General features: G+C 45.9%; 1 protein-coding gene across 1 annotated transcript in view; it reads left to right on the forward strand.

Moving 5' to 3' along the window:
• Window positions 1-15,710, forward strand: part of LOC137295976 (protection of telomeres protein 1-like) — a 33,403-nt gene that overhangs the window by 4,856 nt on the left and 12,837 nt on the right. The window contains exons 5-7 of the mRNA XM_067827588.1: window positions 14,193-14,329; window positions 14,716-14,847; window positions 15,261-15,368. Of these exons, the coding sequence (XP_067683689.1) occupies window positions 14,193-14,329; window positions 14,716-14,847; window positions 15,261-15,368 (377 nt within the window). The remainder of the gene's footprint in view (window positions 1-14,192; window positions 14,330-14,715; window positions 14,848-15,260; window positions 15,369-15,710) is intronic.

Raw genomic sequence — 15,710 nt, forward strand, 5'->3', positions numbered from 1 at the left:
GTTGTCAAGTTCCTCGAGCCACCCACACAAACATGTAGAACAAGTGAGTCCAACAGTAGTGGTTGTGTTTGGTGTTGTTAAGTTCCTCAGGCCACCCAAACGAACACGTAGAACAGGCGAGTTGAAAACTCGTGGGTGTGTTTGGTGTAGTCAAGTTCCCCAAGCCACCCAAACAAACACATGGAAGAAATGATATACTATGTAAAACTATGTTATTTTTCCATGGTATAGTTCTACCTAATATTTCGCAAAAAGTACCGCATAATTCATTGTTAACAGTTCAGTTAGACACTGAATTAGGTCTCTGCAAGAGGTAGATAACCCATCAGAAAACCAGAACACAGTCCCCAAAACAATGTGAAGTCTTCAACAGTTCAAGAGGCAGATATGATTTGTCATTGTAGTGAACTGGGTGTTTTACTACAGTCTGGTACAAACTAGTCTCCTCCGAAGATGTTTAAGAAAATCATTATAGTTTCTCTGCGTATGAAGCTGTTCATTTGTTGTCATACCATTATTTCAGACAGGCAAGTGCCATTGCACCATTCACAATAAAAAGTATGCAATGGTACTAGTAGTATAGGGAATGATAGTTCTGGACCACTTTCAAGAAATGTCTCTACAAAGCCTTATTTAGTAAATAAGGCTTTGGTTGGGCCCTTAGCTCTTGCTACTATTACCCCTACTACAAAAAAGTTGGCGGTAATTACTGTGCCTTGGTAGGAGGTAACACTGTGCCGTACGGTACGATCAATAATTCTTCTCTTACAAATCCCCTACCCGGCCCATCCCTCAAGTAGTACAAGTTAGGTTCGTCGGCTTTCATATCCACTTTATCTATGTTGTAAGTTTTGACTGACCATATAGGATCGGTGGCTCGCTTACGGCTATCGCCCTCGTGTTCCCCTATGTCATGTTTATATCGATGAAACAGTTTAACGTGTACCGCCTACGATCTCTTTGGTGTTCATAATAAAGGCTTGCTGGGCTTTTTGTATCCCCTGTTCTATGTACTTTTTTTTCTCGTCCTCGCTGATAGCAGACTTACGAGACTTGGATCGAATATCTTGTTTCATTCCGTTATATTTTTTGAGTTCAGAGAGGATTGAACGAAACTCCTCTTCTGAGATCTTACTGTCAGAGAGTGCCGTGGAAATACGCTCACTCACTGTGTTCAGCTTTGCTTCGGCCAGAACCCTGATCTCGTCGTGTTTCAATGCCTTACGATTAAGTCTGCGTGATACTAACTTAAGCGCCAATCCTGCCAACCCTGCCACCCCTGCCGTTATTTCAATACCTAGCACTATAGGTGCGGCCACGATGGTAGCTAACAACCCAACGCCTGCCGCCCCTAGTCCCATGCTGGTTGCCATAAGGGTAGTGTCAGCCCCGTCCACGATATTGAAAGCTCTATTATATTTTTTACATAGTGCTTTCCGCGTGTCACGGTCTTGTTCTAGTTGACGTTTCACATCACATAACTGCCTCAAGCGGAACCCATCTACGGTTTCCAGCGTCTTCGCTACTTCCTCTACGACTGGGTACAGACCCATCCTATAATATATATTTTGAAAGATATTTTAATTGGGTTTCAGTTAAAAGTCTATCAATGAATTTGAAGTCTACAATTTCTAGACTATTAGTCAGGGTAATAGGTGAGAGGCTAATAGACTTTCCTGTTGTAATAAAAACCCCACTGAGGCTTATTAAGTGGTTTATAGGACCAGTGGTATCCTGTTGTATAACAATACGACAATATTTGCCTTTGTGTATGCTAAACCAGTGTATATACACCTCGGGTAAAATTTTGTGTATTATTGGGGGGTCTCCATTGTCTGAATACTCAAAGAAGACTTCTATGATGAGTGTGAAAGGGGGGAATATTATTTCAGGATTACTAAATGTTAATTTATTTTCGAATGGAGCCGATAACCCATTTTTGCTAGTTCTTATTAATCCCCTCTCCGGAATGAAATCCCCGGGCCAGATACCGTTATTCCTAATCTTAGAAATACGCCCCAATTCAGTTAATGTGATATAAGGTGAGGTGAGTGTTAAGTTGATCAGCCATTTAGGCTTTTTAAAATCTGGTAACGGCACCCGTCTGTACACGTTGTCTTTGAATTGCAGGATGTATAATTCATCTTCCTCACCAGGCTGATCGAATCCCTCCGTATCTCCCAGGTCGTTAAGTGTAGTGTTGGGATGATGACTGGTCATTATTATACTATTACGATATAATTTCCAACTGGTTTTCTGATAATAATTCAGGGGTTAACTTCATACCCATGAAGTGTATATTGTCAGGCAGGAAGATATTGATTAGTGATATCTTGTTTTCCACGATCACATTGACCCCCTGCAGACTGGTGTTGGAGCCGACACCCACCCGCACGTAAACGTTGCAAACTTGATACTGGTGTCGTTTCACCCACCCGAGTTTGATCCCCTTCACGATCTCGACCTCATTCACCGATGGTTCCCCTAGGTAGACTTTGATGATCAATGTTGAGTTTGCCGGTAGACTCTCTAGTATCTTGACCACACCTTCGAATTCAGACACCAACTGCAATTTCACGTTTTGCATGGCCGGTTTACTCGATAGCATGTGGGCTGCTATAGTGTTGACTGGGCTGACGACTAAGCTACGTCTCTGAGTTGGGACGTAAGCCACGAGCAGGGTTCCATTGTTCACGACTTTGTTTAGGTGGTTGTCTTTGTTATCAGTGAACACGTAGGGGGAGACGAGTCTAATATTGATAAACCAGTTGTTATCGGGTAACAACACCCACTTGTCATCTTCGGTGAAGACGAGCATATATGGCTTGTTTCGGGCGACGGTAGTGCTCTCAACATCGTCTAAGTCGAACAGTTTACCTCCGAACGATGGGTATATTACCCAATTATTATCACCGGTGTTGACAAGGGTGTACTTAGTGTTGACTGTTGCTCTTGTGGTATCTACTATATCACTTAGGGTTCCACCGGAGGGGATTTCAACGCGTTTGTAAATGTTGTTTTTCAGTTGCAAGGCATACGATTTACCATCTACTCCGGGAGCGTCGAAACCGCGTGTGTCTCCGAGGTCGGAGATCCCGATATTGACGCATTTTTTCACTCCGGGCCCTTGTGCGCTGGTCATGTTACATGAAGTGTTAAGCTGAGGTATCCTATATTTACAGGATTATGATTTATATCTAACACCGATATTGTCAGCTCAGGTATGTTGCCCTGGGTTAATCTCTTATACTGCCGTGGTGAAAACGACTCGGTTCTACCGTCGTTGAATTTCTCAGTTTTCACCGGCACTGCTCTCAGTATAGTGGAAGGGTGACCTCCTTGAATGTTATACGTTGTGCTCACCTGACCGAGATGAATGTACAGCTCTCGGTACGGTACTAGGTCGGGTAACTTCGTGCCTGTGACGGTTGTTGTTGGTTTTATCTCGTCAGGAGACATACCGAGTATCCTAGCTAATGGTCGGCCGAGCCTCAAGGAGGTTCTTCCGTTGTTGATTAACACCACTGTACCGTTTGAGTCGTTCATCTTGAGTTCGGCTCCCAGGGGTTTGAAGACCTCGTCGTTTAGAGAGCACACGCTGTAGTAGCCGTCAGTTATCTGGCTGCGAGTTCCACTGACGAACAGCTTATTGTTGCTGACGTTGATGTTAGTCCATTGCGGTAGGTAGGTGATATCGCAGAGTGCGACTTCGAGTTGACCTGACGTGTTATCGATCGCGTGCGTCAGCTGAACGGCCTCACCGCTCGTTATTCCTGGAAGTGTTATGTACATATTACATATATATTTATTATATAATAGTTTTAAAATGTATTCCCCTGGTGTGTTTTACCCTAAACTGGACGTAGATTTCTCCCCCATGAAGATCGTGGTTGCTCCTGAGTTGTATTTCAATGCCCAGCTTTTAGATGTGTTCGATAAGTATAAGCTTTCGGTGACTAACATTGAGGCAGTCCACGCTTGGTTCAACAACCCTATGCAGTTCTGGCAGAATCAATTCAACTTTGCCGTGTGGTGCGCTACAACGGGGTGTGGTGTGACATTGGCCGACACTCGGCGTGGACCGCTGAGTCAGTCTGTGTTCAAGTTCCACGTGTACTACCAGGTCAGACGTATCCTTAAAGAGATCAGCGCCCCCCTCCCACAGGACAAAGCGTGGGACGCAACAAACAACCCGTACGATAGACGGGTCTACGAACGTATTTGCAATGAATTCGAAATAAACCCGAAGACGGATTGGCGTTTGCCGGGGCCGAACCACGGGTTGGGTATTCCTTATGATGGCGCGCGATCAGTGAAAGAAGTCAGTGATGATTTACTGAAACGAGATATACTACGCCAGGACTTTGCTTTGTCGAGTAATGAATGGAGGGATGATCGTATGAACTTTAAAGGTGGTGTTGCTTTCACAGTCCAGAAAGTGGAGCAGTCAACCGCAGACGGGTGGAAAATGTTCATGCTGGACACGTCGAAAGGATTCACTCGTGCCGGGGTAGTCAGGTTGAACGACTCGATTAGAACGTACGTGTGGGCGCTGTTGGGTGCGCAGTCTATGACGCGTTCCAACATCCTCGGTAAGGGAACTGCTTACGACGCTCAGAAACAGTTCGTTTCCAACGTTGAGGATGCTATCAATTCTCCAGTTGATCTCCCGAGGGCCATCGACCGTTACCAAAACGTGTTAGAATACGCCAGATCGAAAGTCAATTACGTGTTCGGTGTGGGGCTGTACATGGCTCCGAGTGATATGCAACTGAGAGTAAAAAAAGTGGTGGGTTATAACAACAAAATAGTCATAGCCACGGCGGATCAAAAGTTGGGTATCAACCCCGATATTAACACCGCCTATATCCCACACATCCCACCACGTGAAAAGGGTATAGTGACGCCACCCCCGGAGCCTAAAGTTCATGTGGGGGTACCCCCCACACACCCCCATATTCAGACCTCCAATCACATCGATAATAAAACGGCCCTGGTGGTTGGTGGGGTAACTTTGGGACTTATTTGGTTAAAGATTTCTTAGCCGCTACGTACACCAGACCCGCCACGGCGACGATGGCTGCCCACAGGTTTTGACTGAGCCACATGACAGTTTTAGACAGAGCGCTCAACAACCACGAGACGATGCTACCCAGGATGCCGGGAAGGGCTTCGGCGGCTTTACCAGCCAGTTTAGCTAGGCCTTCCCCGAGTTTTTTTATCCAGTCTTTAACACCACCGCCTGTGGGAGTTCCCCCGCCGGCAGGTGTGGGGGTTCCCCCTGTCAGTGACACCACCAGGGTTGATATGATGAAACCCAATGCAGTCAGAATGCTGGCGATGGTGATCCCTTGCTCCCGGAACAATATCCGAATCCTGTTGGCTAAAGTTGTATCCTCATTCAGTATTCTATCGATTGTTTCCCGAATACGACTGATCTGGGATCGAAGCTGTTCACGATTCGAGGAAGCGGATTCCAATCGTGTACGTCTCTCGTCTTCTAAATCGCGTAGTCGTTCATTGATACGACGCTTCATATCATCGTTTTCAGTTTCGTTGAGTTTGGTTTTTTCCCTAGCGATGTGCTCGTCGATTTCGTTCAGTTTCCCCATGTTGTTCACGAGTTCTTCACGCACGCGTTTCACGGCTTCGTCTAAGCCGCGCAGTTCCCTTACCGGAAAGTCAAACCCCGGTAACGGTTTGTCCCAGTAGGTGCTCAACAGTTTTTCTATGCTGTCTGAGGCTTCTGTAGCACGCTGTGGTGTCATTTCATCTCTAGTGGTGAGGTGGGATCTGGTAGCTTGCAGATCTTCTTTAACGGCCTTAGGTATTGCACCACCGTAATAATTCATGTTTAGATTTTTACGAATAAATTCGACACCATGGCGGCTGGCTAGAGTTGACAAGGCCAGTGGTTTTTTATTGCTCTTGTTAAAGAGGTCAACCCCTGGGTCAGACTTAAGGCGTAGAACACCCTTTGTATCAATAAAAAAATTCTTATGGTATCGACCCTGTGGTTCAACGTAGTTTTTATCTCTTCTTAAACTTTCGTAATAATCATTTACCGTTGTTTCCAAGAGTTCTTGGTTCAATGGTGAACTAGTAAATGAGGTCTCCTGCTCATCGAATGCCTGGGCACTAGCGCCCGGCATCTCATCCATAGGTATGTCTTCATCCATTAGTATTAAAAATATATTTCTTTTATATAACAATGTACGGCAGAAAATTAGATCCTTTCAGAAAATTGAGAGAGCCATTAGGAGCCAGAGCCGTGCGCCAGTCGGTGACTATCACCAACAATCCCAGCAAGATAGACCAGAATCAAACTCTGCTGGTTAGATTTCCAAACCTTGGTGAGAATGACCTCATTGTACCAGGCACTGTTCGACTGGCGTTCAATATCACGTTGACCTCCGACAACGACAAACGCGAGCTAGTGCGGAACGTGGGTCGAGCTATCATCAAGAAAACGAATCCGTGGATCGCATGATGATAAACTGCACGGTAGCGGGCGCCGTATAGATAACGGCAGCGAAGGGATAACCATCCAGATTACTAAGAAGGCTCAAACCGCTGGTAAGTTGAAATTATATCTGTACGTTATTATGGACGCGCAACTTAATATAGACAATGGGAGATTCGTGCAAGCCATCTACTAGTGGGGTAGACCCCCAGGGGTACCCACAACTACCCACTGACCCACACTGCGCCATAGTGTGCGGGCAGACTGGCTGTGGGAAGACCGTTTTCGTGTTGGATATGTTGGAGGGTTACTACAAGGATGTGTTCGATAACATCGTTATCATGTGCCCTACTCTGAGCATGAATAAAACGTACGCGCGACCTTGGGTGATGACGGACCCGGACGTACACAAAATCGACCCTGGAACACGCCTGCAGGACTGGTTGAAAGCTCTTCACGAGAAATTTAAAGGGGAACCGACGCTGTTCATACTGGACGACTGCAGCGCTAATCGCGAGATAACAAAAAAGAGAGACATGCTATCGTACCTGGCCTTCTCCGGCCGGCATGCAAATCACAGCGTCTGGGTGCTAACGCAGAAGTTCAACTCGGTGTTGAAAGACCTCAGGGAGCAGACGCGATGGGTGGCCTTATTTCACTGCAAGGACAGGGATTCGTTTGAGGAGTGTTTGAGAGAGAACGATGTGATGAGCAAATTAGAACGGGAACGGGTGAAGAAACAGCTCGCTGAAACTAAACACGCTAAGCTCGTTCTAAAAACCGACCAACCAGTAGCATATATAGTATGCTAAGCAAAGCTAAGCAAAGCTAAGCAAAGCTAAGCAAAAGCTAAGCAAAGCTATGATATTTGAAGTATTTGTCGTGTGCAACTTAACCTTCATTTCTCTGTGTTTTGCCTGTATCGGGTATTATATAGTTAAAACTAAATCTTACTTGTTATATTATAAGATGGAGTGTGAGGAATTGCTCGAACAATTGTCGTTGGAGGGTTCCCCCACGCCGCCCGCAGGCCCCACTGATGACAAGCGAGAGAAACTGGTGGCGTTGGCTGTTGGCGGCAAAGCCAAACATTACTTTGGAGACTACACTCCGGATAAAATTAACAAAATGTCAGCCGAAGAAATCGATAAGCTGTACGCTAGATACGAGTCCCGGCTCGGAGCAGAAATGACAAAAACAATAGGATCGGCTATGACCCAGATATGCACCGGTATTGTGTCATACTTCTTTCCCATTCCACCAGAGCGCCGACTTTACCTGTGGGAGGACCTCGAGAAAGACCCTTTTATCGAACACGCCGTGAGCTCTATCAGCTGCGGGCTGTACCACAAATATGGTATGTTGTTGGCTCCAGTGACGGCGGCGATTATCACGGCAAAACATTGTCAATTTGAGAGAAAGAATAATAATAATAGTATAGATGTCCGAGGTGACGGAAGTGACACAGGAACCAGTGAGTCCCGAGGTGACGGTGGAGACCCCTTCACAGGAACCAGTGACCCCAGTGGGGGTACCCCCAACAGTAACCAGACAGAAGAATCCTAAGAGAGTAGCTGCCGGTAAAAAACGGTGGTGTAACCAACATAAAGTGACCAACCCCCGACTGTTGTTGGCTGTAGGTGTAACTGCTGCCTTGGCTATCTCGTGGTTATACGTGGGGGTACCCTCCCACAGTGAGCCACCACCCAACAGTGAGCCCCCCACCCCCACGGTAGACCCGCATATCATGTTATAATTTTAATATTTTATATCATATACATAATGTCTGAGGGGAAAACGTTCGTCAACGACGCATACCACGCCACAGTGGTCGCCAGTCTAGCCGTAGGGTACGCTCGGTTGACTAAAATGGTGCTTAAACAACCAACTATCAAGCTAGATTTCAACCTGCAGGATATGGGTATGCTCATAATGAACCTTGGTATGGCGATGGCCACAAAAGACATCCTAGTAAAACAAGGAATAATACCTGATAATATAATGAAATAAATATAGGGATGGCCACGATAGCTATGATGGTTGGTGGGGCGTTAGTGAATGCCCTGGCATTTTCCGGGAGTAATTTCCTCTTCTCGAAACTACGAGATGATCACGCGGCTGAAATACAGGAAGAAAGGAAGCGGCACGATCTCGCTACTGAGAAATTACAAAGAGCACAGGCCGAGTACGCTAAAAAACGCCTCCAGAGGATCGATTTTATTAATGAACAACTCCAGCGTGAAAACCATGCCGTTCAAACATTCAACGATGTCGATGAAGCAATGAAAGAATACTACCTACTAACTGGTAAACAATTGGAACCGCTCAATAAACCCACACTCGCTCAGTACTACACACCATCCAAGGGACAAATGAATCGTGAACTGGGCTTCATAGTGTTGGGTATAGCAGCTACTGCGTTGGTTGCGAAGCAATTAAATTAAAATACCTATATAAGTAAACATGAGACCCGCTCCATACCGATGCGAATACATACTTATGGGGAAGACCGAGGCCTGTGGTAGGAAATGCAGGAATCAGGGGTTCTGTTGTTTCCATATGGGAAGTCCTAACTACACGTGTTCTGTGTGTGGTATCGGGGTTAAAGGACACTACTGTCTATGTAAAGCTCACGGAGCGAACGTAGGCAGACATCAACTCATCTACGAGAATAAAAAAGGCTACATAAAAGAACGTAGGCGACTGCTCAAGATAGCCACTTAAGGGTTACCTCCCCTTACTGTGAACCAATTAGACATTGGTTCTCTTAGGTGTAAACACGATGTCTACTGTAAGCGAGCTCAAGCGGGCCGCAAAACAGAGAGGTGTCATCGGGTATTCTAGAATGCGGAAGTCAGCATTGTTGAGATTACTAGGTTTAGAAGCCCCTCCTACGGTAAAACAATTAAAAGCTCAAGCAAAACAGCTTGGACACACGGGTTATTCAAACCTGGGGAGAGCCGGGTTAACCGCATTGTTATCACATGCCCCCGTAGCACGTCCCACTGTAAAACAACTGAAAGCCGAGGCACACGATTTGGGTTTAGGCGGGTATTCCCGTATGAGAAAACCACAGCTTGTAGAATTATTACGACAGAATAGAGCTATTGACCTACAGTTCGTGCGCACTAAGCACGCCGTAGGCAACTATTTGGGAGGTTGGCGCATGCACGTTGATAGAAACATAGACATTACGGATATCAAGCCTCTGATAGCTGATAAGGTCAACCAGGAACTAAATAATCTAGGAAGTATCAAGTTTCAGATCACAGTGAAAATGTCGCTCGATAAGCAGGTTGGGAGTACCACTGAGTATGTTCAGTCTTACTTCCGAGGTCAACAAGAGGTCGTCACACATGCAGAGACCATTGACGCATCAATCGATACAAGTTTTCAGCAGATACGAGAATACCTAGAACGCTATACACACTTGGGGTCCGGGTGGGTTGTAGATAAAATCGATAATGTCTATCTAGACATAGCTAACTACGTGCCGTTCAGAGGCGGGTCATACCTAGCCTTGCCTCCCTACTATAGGAACAAACATGCCATAGTAAACGTTAAGAATAGAGGAAACGATTGCCTGAGGTTAGCTATCAGGTCAGCCTTATTTCCAGCTGGCACTCATTCAGATAGGCTTTCTAGCTATCCCCAAGACGATGGGCTCAACTGGGATGGTATAGATGAACCCACCCCCATATCCCAGATCACTAAAGTAGAAAAACAGAATAATCTGGCTATAAATGTCTTTGGGTACGAAGGTAACACAACAATAGTACACAGGGTCAGCCCGGTGAAGGATCACCAAGTTATCAATATATTCATGATCCAGCGAGGTGAGAAGTATCACTACACGTGGATAAAACATCTCAGCCGGTTGTTGCACGACCAGTCGAAACACGTTGGGGAAAAACACTTTTGTGTATGATGCCTACACGGTTTCAGTCGAGCTGATTTATTAGAATCCCACCGGGATGATTGCCAAGGTGTGGGGCAGACGGCCATACGAGTCGACATGCCTAAGGAAGGTGAAAATATCCTAAAATTCAGTAACCACAAGAACCAAATGTCTGTACCTTATATTATATACGCCGACTTCGAAGCCTTAGTTGTGGGTGGGGATTCCCCCACACCCCCTAGTGGGGGTAGCTTCACCCACAAGACACAAGAGCATAAAGCCTGTTCGTTTGGATACATTGTCGTCCGTTGTGACGGGGAAACGAAAGCTCCGGTAGTGTATAGGGGCCCTGACGCGGCTGAAAGGTTTCTAAAGTGTTTGCAGGAGGAAGAAAAAATTATTAGGAATGCATTGTATAGAATCGCTCCCATGCGTATGACCCGAGCCGACAGGCTAGCTCACGCTAGTAGCACTAACTGTCACGTGTGCGACTCACCACTTAACGGTGATTCGGTGAGAGATCACTGCCACATAACTGGTAAGTATAGAGGCGCCGCTCACAACGCGTGCAACCTCAAGCTTAAAATCAACCCTAAGACAATAAACATCCCCGTTGTCTTTCACAACTTGAGAGGGTACGACTCACACTTGATCATGCAGGCCATCGCGAAAATCGATGGTAATATAACGTGCATCCCCAACAACATGGAGAGATACATCTCCTTCAGCTTAAACGGACTTAGGTTCATTGACTCGTTTCAGTTCCTCCTGTCGTCACTCGACAGTCTGGTCAAGGCCAACAATACCTTCCCTATCACCGATCGATACACAGACGCCGAGACTAGACCCCTGCTTATGAGGAAGGGTGTGTACCCCTATGAGTACATGGATAGTTGGGCCAAGTTCACCGAGACCAGACTACCCCCTATTGACTGCTTTTATAGCAAGCTGAATGAGGCGTCCGTCTCACGAGATGATTACTCGCACGCGACTAACGTATGGAATAAACTGGGTTGTAAGAACCTGGGTGATTATCACGACCTGTACTTGAGGACAGATGTACTGCTGTTAGCCGACGTGTTTGAAACGTTCAGGCGGACTTGTTTAAAGCAGTATAAACTCGACCCCGCATGGTATTACACCAGCCCAGGTCTGTCGTGGGACGCCTTGCTTAAAAAGACCGGAGTTAATTTGGAATTGCTCACAGATTACGACATGCACCTATTCATTGAGAAAGGCTTGCGAGGTGGGATTTCCATGGCATCCAAACGATACGCGAAAGCAAATAATCAATACGTGAAAGGTTACGATCCTAACAAACCAACCAATCACATTCTCTACCTCGACGCAAACAACCTGTACGGCTGGGCCATGAGTCAGTATCTACCTACAGGGGGATTCGAATGGGTACCCCACGTTGATGTTATGGAGGTTGCACCAGATTCGAACAAAGGTTATATCCTCGAGGTTGACTTAGAGTATCCCAAGGAATTACACACATCACACAACAGCTACCCCCTGGCCCCCGAACGTATGAGGGTTAACCCAGACTGGATGTCTGAGTACCAACATAACTTGTCAGGTGGGCGTGTGACAGACGTTGAAAAACTCGTGCCTAACTTAATGAATAAGACCAAGTACATCGTTCACTATCGCAACCTACAGCTGTACCTGTCGTTGGGTATGAGGCTGACCAAAATACACAGGGTGCTCATGTTCGACCAGAGTCCATGGATGGAGCCCTACATCAGAATGAACACAGACCTACGAAAAAAAGCCACCAGTGATTTTGAGAAAAATCTCTACAAGCTCATGAACAACTCGGTGTTTGGTAAGACTATGGAGAACCTGAGGAAACGCGTGACCGTGAAGCTGGTTCGGTCGAGTGAGGAAGACAAGCTCAGGAGATTGATAGCCAGTCCGGCATTCAACCGTAGTAAGATATTCACAGACAACCTGGTTGCCCTACACATGAAGAAAAGTCACATAAAATTCAACCGGCCTGTTTACGTGGGGATGAGCATCCTCGATTTATCCAAACACCTGATGTACGACTTTTACTACAACGAGCTCAAGAAACAGTACGGCGACAGGTGTGAAGTGCTGTACACTGACACGGATTCCCTGCTGATGGAGATTCGAACCGAGGACGTGTACGAGGACATGAAAAAACACCTCGATTTATACGACACCAGCGACTACCCTAAGACCCATGCCATACACAGTACTGTAAATAAAAAGGTCCTAGGTAAGATGAAGGACGAGTGTGCTGGCACGCCCATAGCCGAGTACATAGGGTTGAGACCGAAGATGTACTCCATACTGAAAGCCGACAATAGTGAGATCCGGAAGGCTAAGGGGGTTAAGAAGTATGTGGTGAAACAACACATCAAACACGCCAGATTCAAGGAAGCCCTGTTCAAGACCCGTACCTTTAGGCATAAAATGAACACACTTAGAAGTGATGGACATAAGATATACGGACTGACTATAAACAAGACGTCCCTGTCGCCTATGGACACGAAACGTTGGATAGCTATTGATGGGATAAACACATATGCATATGGACATGAAAAAATTTGAGGCTATTTACTACAGCCCGCGTGGGTACTGGAAAGGAGCTAGCGCAGTAGATAAGCTAGCTAAAATAGCGCGAGTACCCCCGGAGGAAGCCAAAGCGTGGCTTGAAAAACAAGCCCTGTGGCAGATCTATTTGCCGGCACCACGCTACGTGCCTAGAAGGAGGTTCGGTATTAACATACCTAATAGCGTTCACCAGGCAGACCTACTGTTCCTACCCCACGACAAGAGGTACAAGTATGCCTTAACCGTAGTGGACGTAGCCAGTCGTTACAAGGAAGCCGAACCCTTGACCACGAAAGATTCGGCCCAGGTAGCCAGAGGATTCGAACGCATATACAAACGCAGTCCGCTGACGTGGCCAACAGAGCTGCAAGTTGACCCCGGACGGGAGTTCATGGGTGCCGTGTCACAACTGCTAACCAAACACGATACAAAGGTCAGGCGTGGCACGGCCGGAGCCCATCGCAGCCAAGCCATAGTTGAGAGATTTAATAGGACTTTGGCTGAGCGCTTGTTCGGCTATCAGTATGCTAGGGAGATGACCACCCCTGGAAAACGATCGACTGAATGGGTCACGAGGTTACCCAAGGTGGTGTCGGCAATCAACCATGAAGTCACCCGTCTCACCGGTAAGAAACCGGCAGACGCTATCAAACTAAAATCAATAGTTGCAGAGTCGGCCGCTCCATTGCGTGGGAAGGAGAAACAAATACCAGATAGGGCCCTAGTGAGGTATCTATACCAGCCGGGGGAACACGAGGGCGATAGCCGTAAGCGAGCCACCGATCCTATATGGTCAGTCAAAACTTACAACATAGATAAAGTGGATATGAAAGCCGACGAACCTAACTTGTACTACTTGAGGGATGGGCCGGGTAGGGGATTTGTAAGAGAAGAATTATTAATCGTACCGTACGGCACAGTGTTACCTCCTACCAAGGCACAGTAATTACCGCCAACTTTTTTGTAGTAGGGGTAATACAGTAGCAAGAGCTAATGACCCAACCAAAGCCTTATTTAGTAAATAAGGCTTTGTAGAGACATTTCTTGAAAGTGGTCCAGAACTATCATTCCCTATACTACTGTACTTTTTGTCAGTGCTAGTGCATACCCACTGACACAGGTTCTCTGTACCATGGTTAGCATGAACACCGAAAGTCTCAGCTGCAGTGGTATACACTGTTGGTAGTAAGCTGTCAATTGGCAACACTGTGTAGCAGGTTGTCTAACGTGTGTTCTTGGTTCCAGACCTCATCATGATCCTGAGTCTCGTAGATGAGACGTTGTTTGAACAAGAGCAGAAGTTAAAGTGTGTACTGTTTCTCAAACCCAACAATGTGCCTGAAGTGGAGGTTGGCAGTGTTGTACGCTTTCATCGTCTCAAGGTAGGTGCCCAAGTGTTAGACGACTGTTCAGAACACCTCAAGTAAAGGCCAACAGTGCCATACTCTTTCATCATGTCAAGTAGGTGCTTAGTAACAGGAGACTGTTTAGAACATGTCAAGTGGAGGTCGACAGTGTCATCAGCTTTCATCATCTCCTGGTAGGTGCTCAGTTGACTGGATAAGTGGGGGAAGGTAATGTTTAACCACAAGGGACAGAATTATACACAAGTTAAAAAAATAATTAAATTGAGTATGTCTGAGGAATACTTGCCCTCAACATATTGAACTAGACCTTGTCATGTATTCATTTTTGGACAGAATATGTGTTTGTGTTCGGAACTGTACCTCCATCATGTGTTATGGATTACTTGTATGTCGTGTTACAGATCGGGACCCACCAGGGGGAGCTGCAGGGTGGTACATCAGCAGGGTTTTCTTGGCTCGTCTTCAACACACCCGAGTCAACACCTCAGTCTTCCTCCCCTAACTACACATACTCCGAGGAAAACAAGAAGAGGGTGATTATTTAAGCTGATCGTCTGATAGCATAAAGTTAAATGTGCCACCTAATGGTGTCTTTCAGTCCTTACATTTTGATTTGCTAAAGCATCTCTTGGAGGGACCTTGCTGAGCAGTAGATTCACTGCACCGTACGTTCAATTAACAATCTATTTCATCCCATAAGTCTGTTATGATGTCATTGCTAGTCATTGCGCAATATGTGTTCCAAATCATCTATCCTGTATGCACAAATAGCTGCAATATTGCTGATGCAGCATTAAGCAATGCTCGCTCGCTCACTTACTCACCTTGCTTGATAGGATATCAATACAGAAGTTAATATCCATGGATTGTGTCCATATTATCCTCTCTCAACTTCTACGATATGCCTAGAAAAGGATAAGGAGAATTGTGTTGTTTTGTTTGTCAGGTAAAGCAACTGTTTGACTGGTCCAGCTCCCGTGATGCACCTGTGGTGGATGCAGCAGCGACACTTTCAGACATTGCTGTCAATGGCTACTTCAACCTCACCTGCCAGGTATGTTTTGTCCAAGTTGGTCTTTTGTTTTTAAAATCAACTGTATTATTCACAGGAAAGGTCCTCCTTGAGCCCAATGTGCTGGTGAGTACCACATCTGTAACATATAACCAAATGTTTTTCTTGAGGGGAGGACTGGAGCTAAGTGGTGATGGTATTCTCATATCCATTAGAAGACTCACTTGGTTCACTACTAGGCAACAAATGGTATATTTCTCATGCCATATCTGTGATCCTGCAGAACTATAGAAATTCCTTTGAATTATGCTTGTTATTACCTTCCATGTCTTTAGCGAGAAGTGGGTGATATAGTATTAGGCACAAGTGTGCAAAGTGGAATAT

The sequence above is a fragment of the Haliotis asinina genome, chromosome 9, assembly GCF_037392515.1.
Source record: "Haliotis asinina isolate JCU_RB_2024 chromosome 9, JCU_Hal_asi_v2, whole genome shotgun sequence".
NCBI classification, from domain to species: domain Eukaryota; kingdom Metazoa; phylum Mollusca; class Gastropoda; order Lepetellida; family Haliotidae; genus Haliotis; species Haliotis asinina.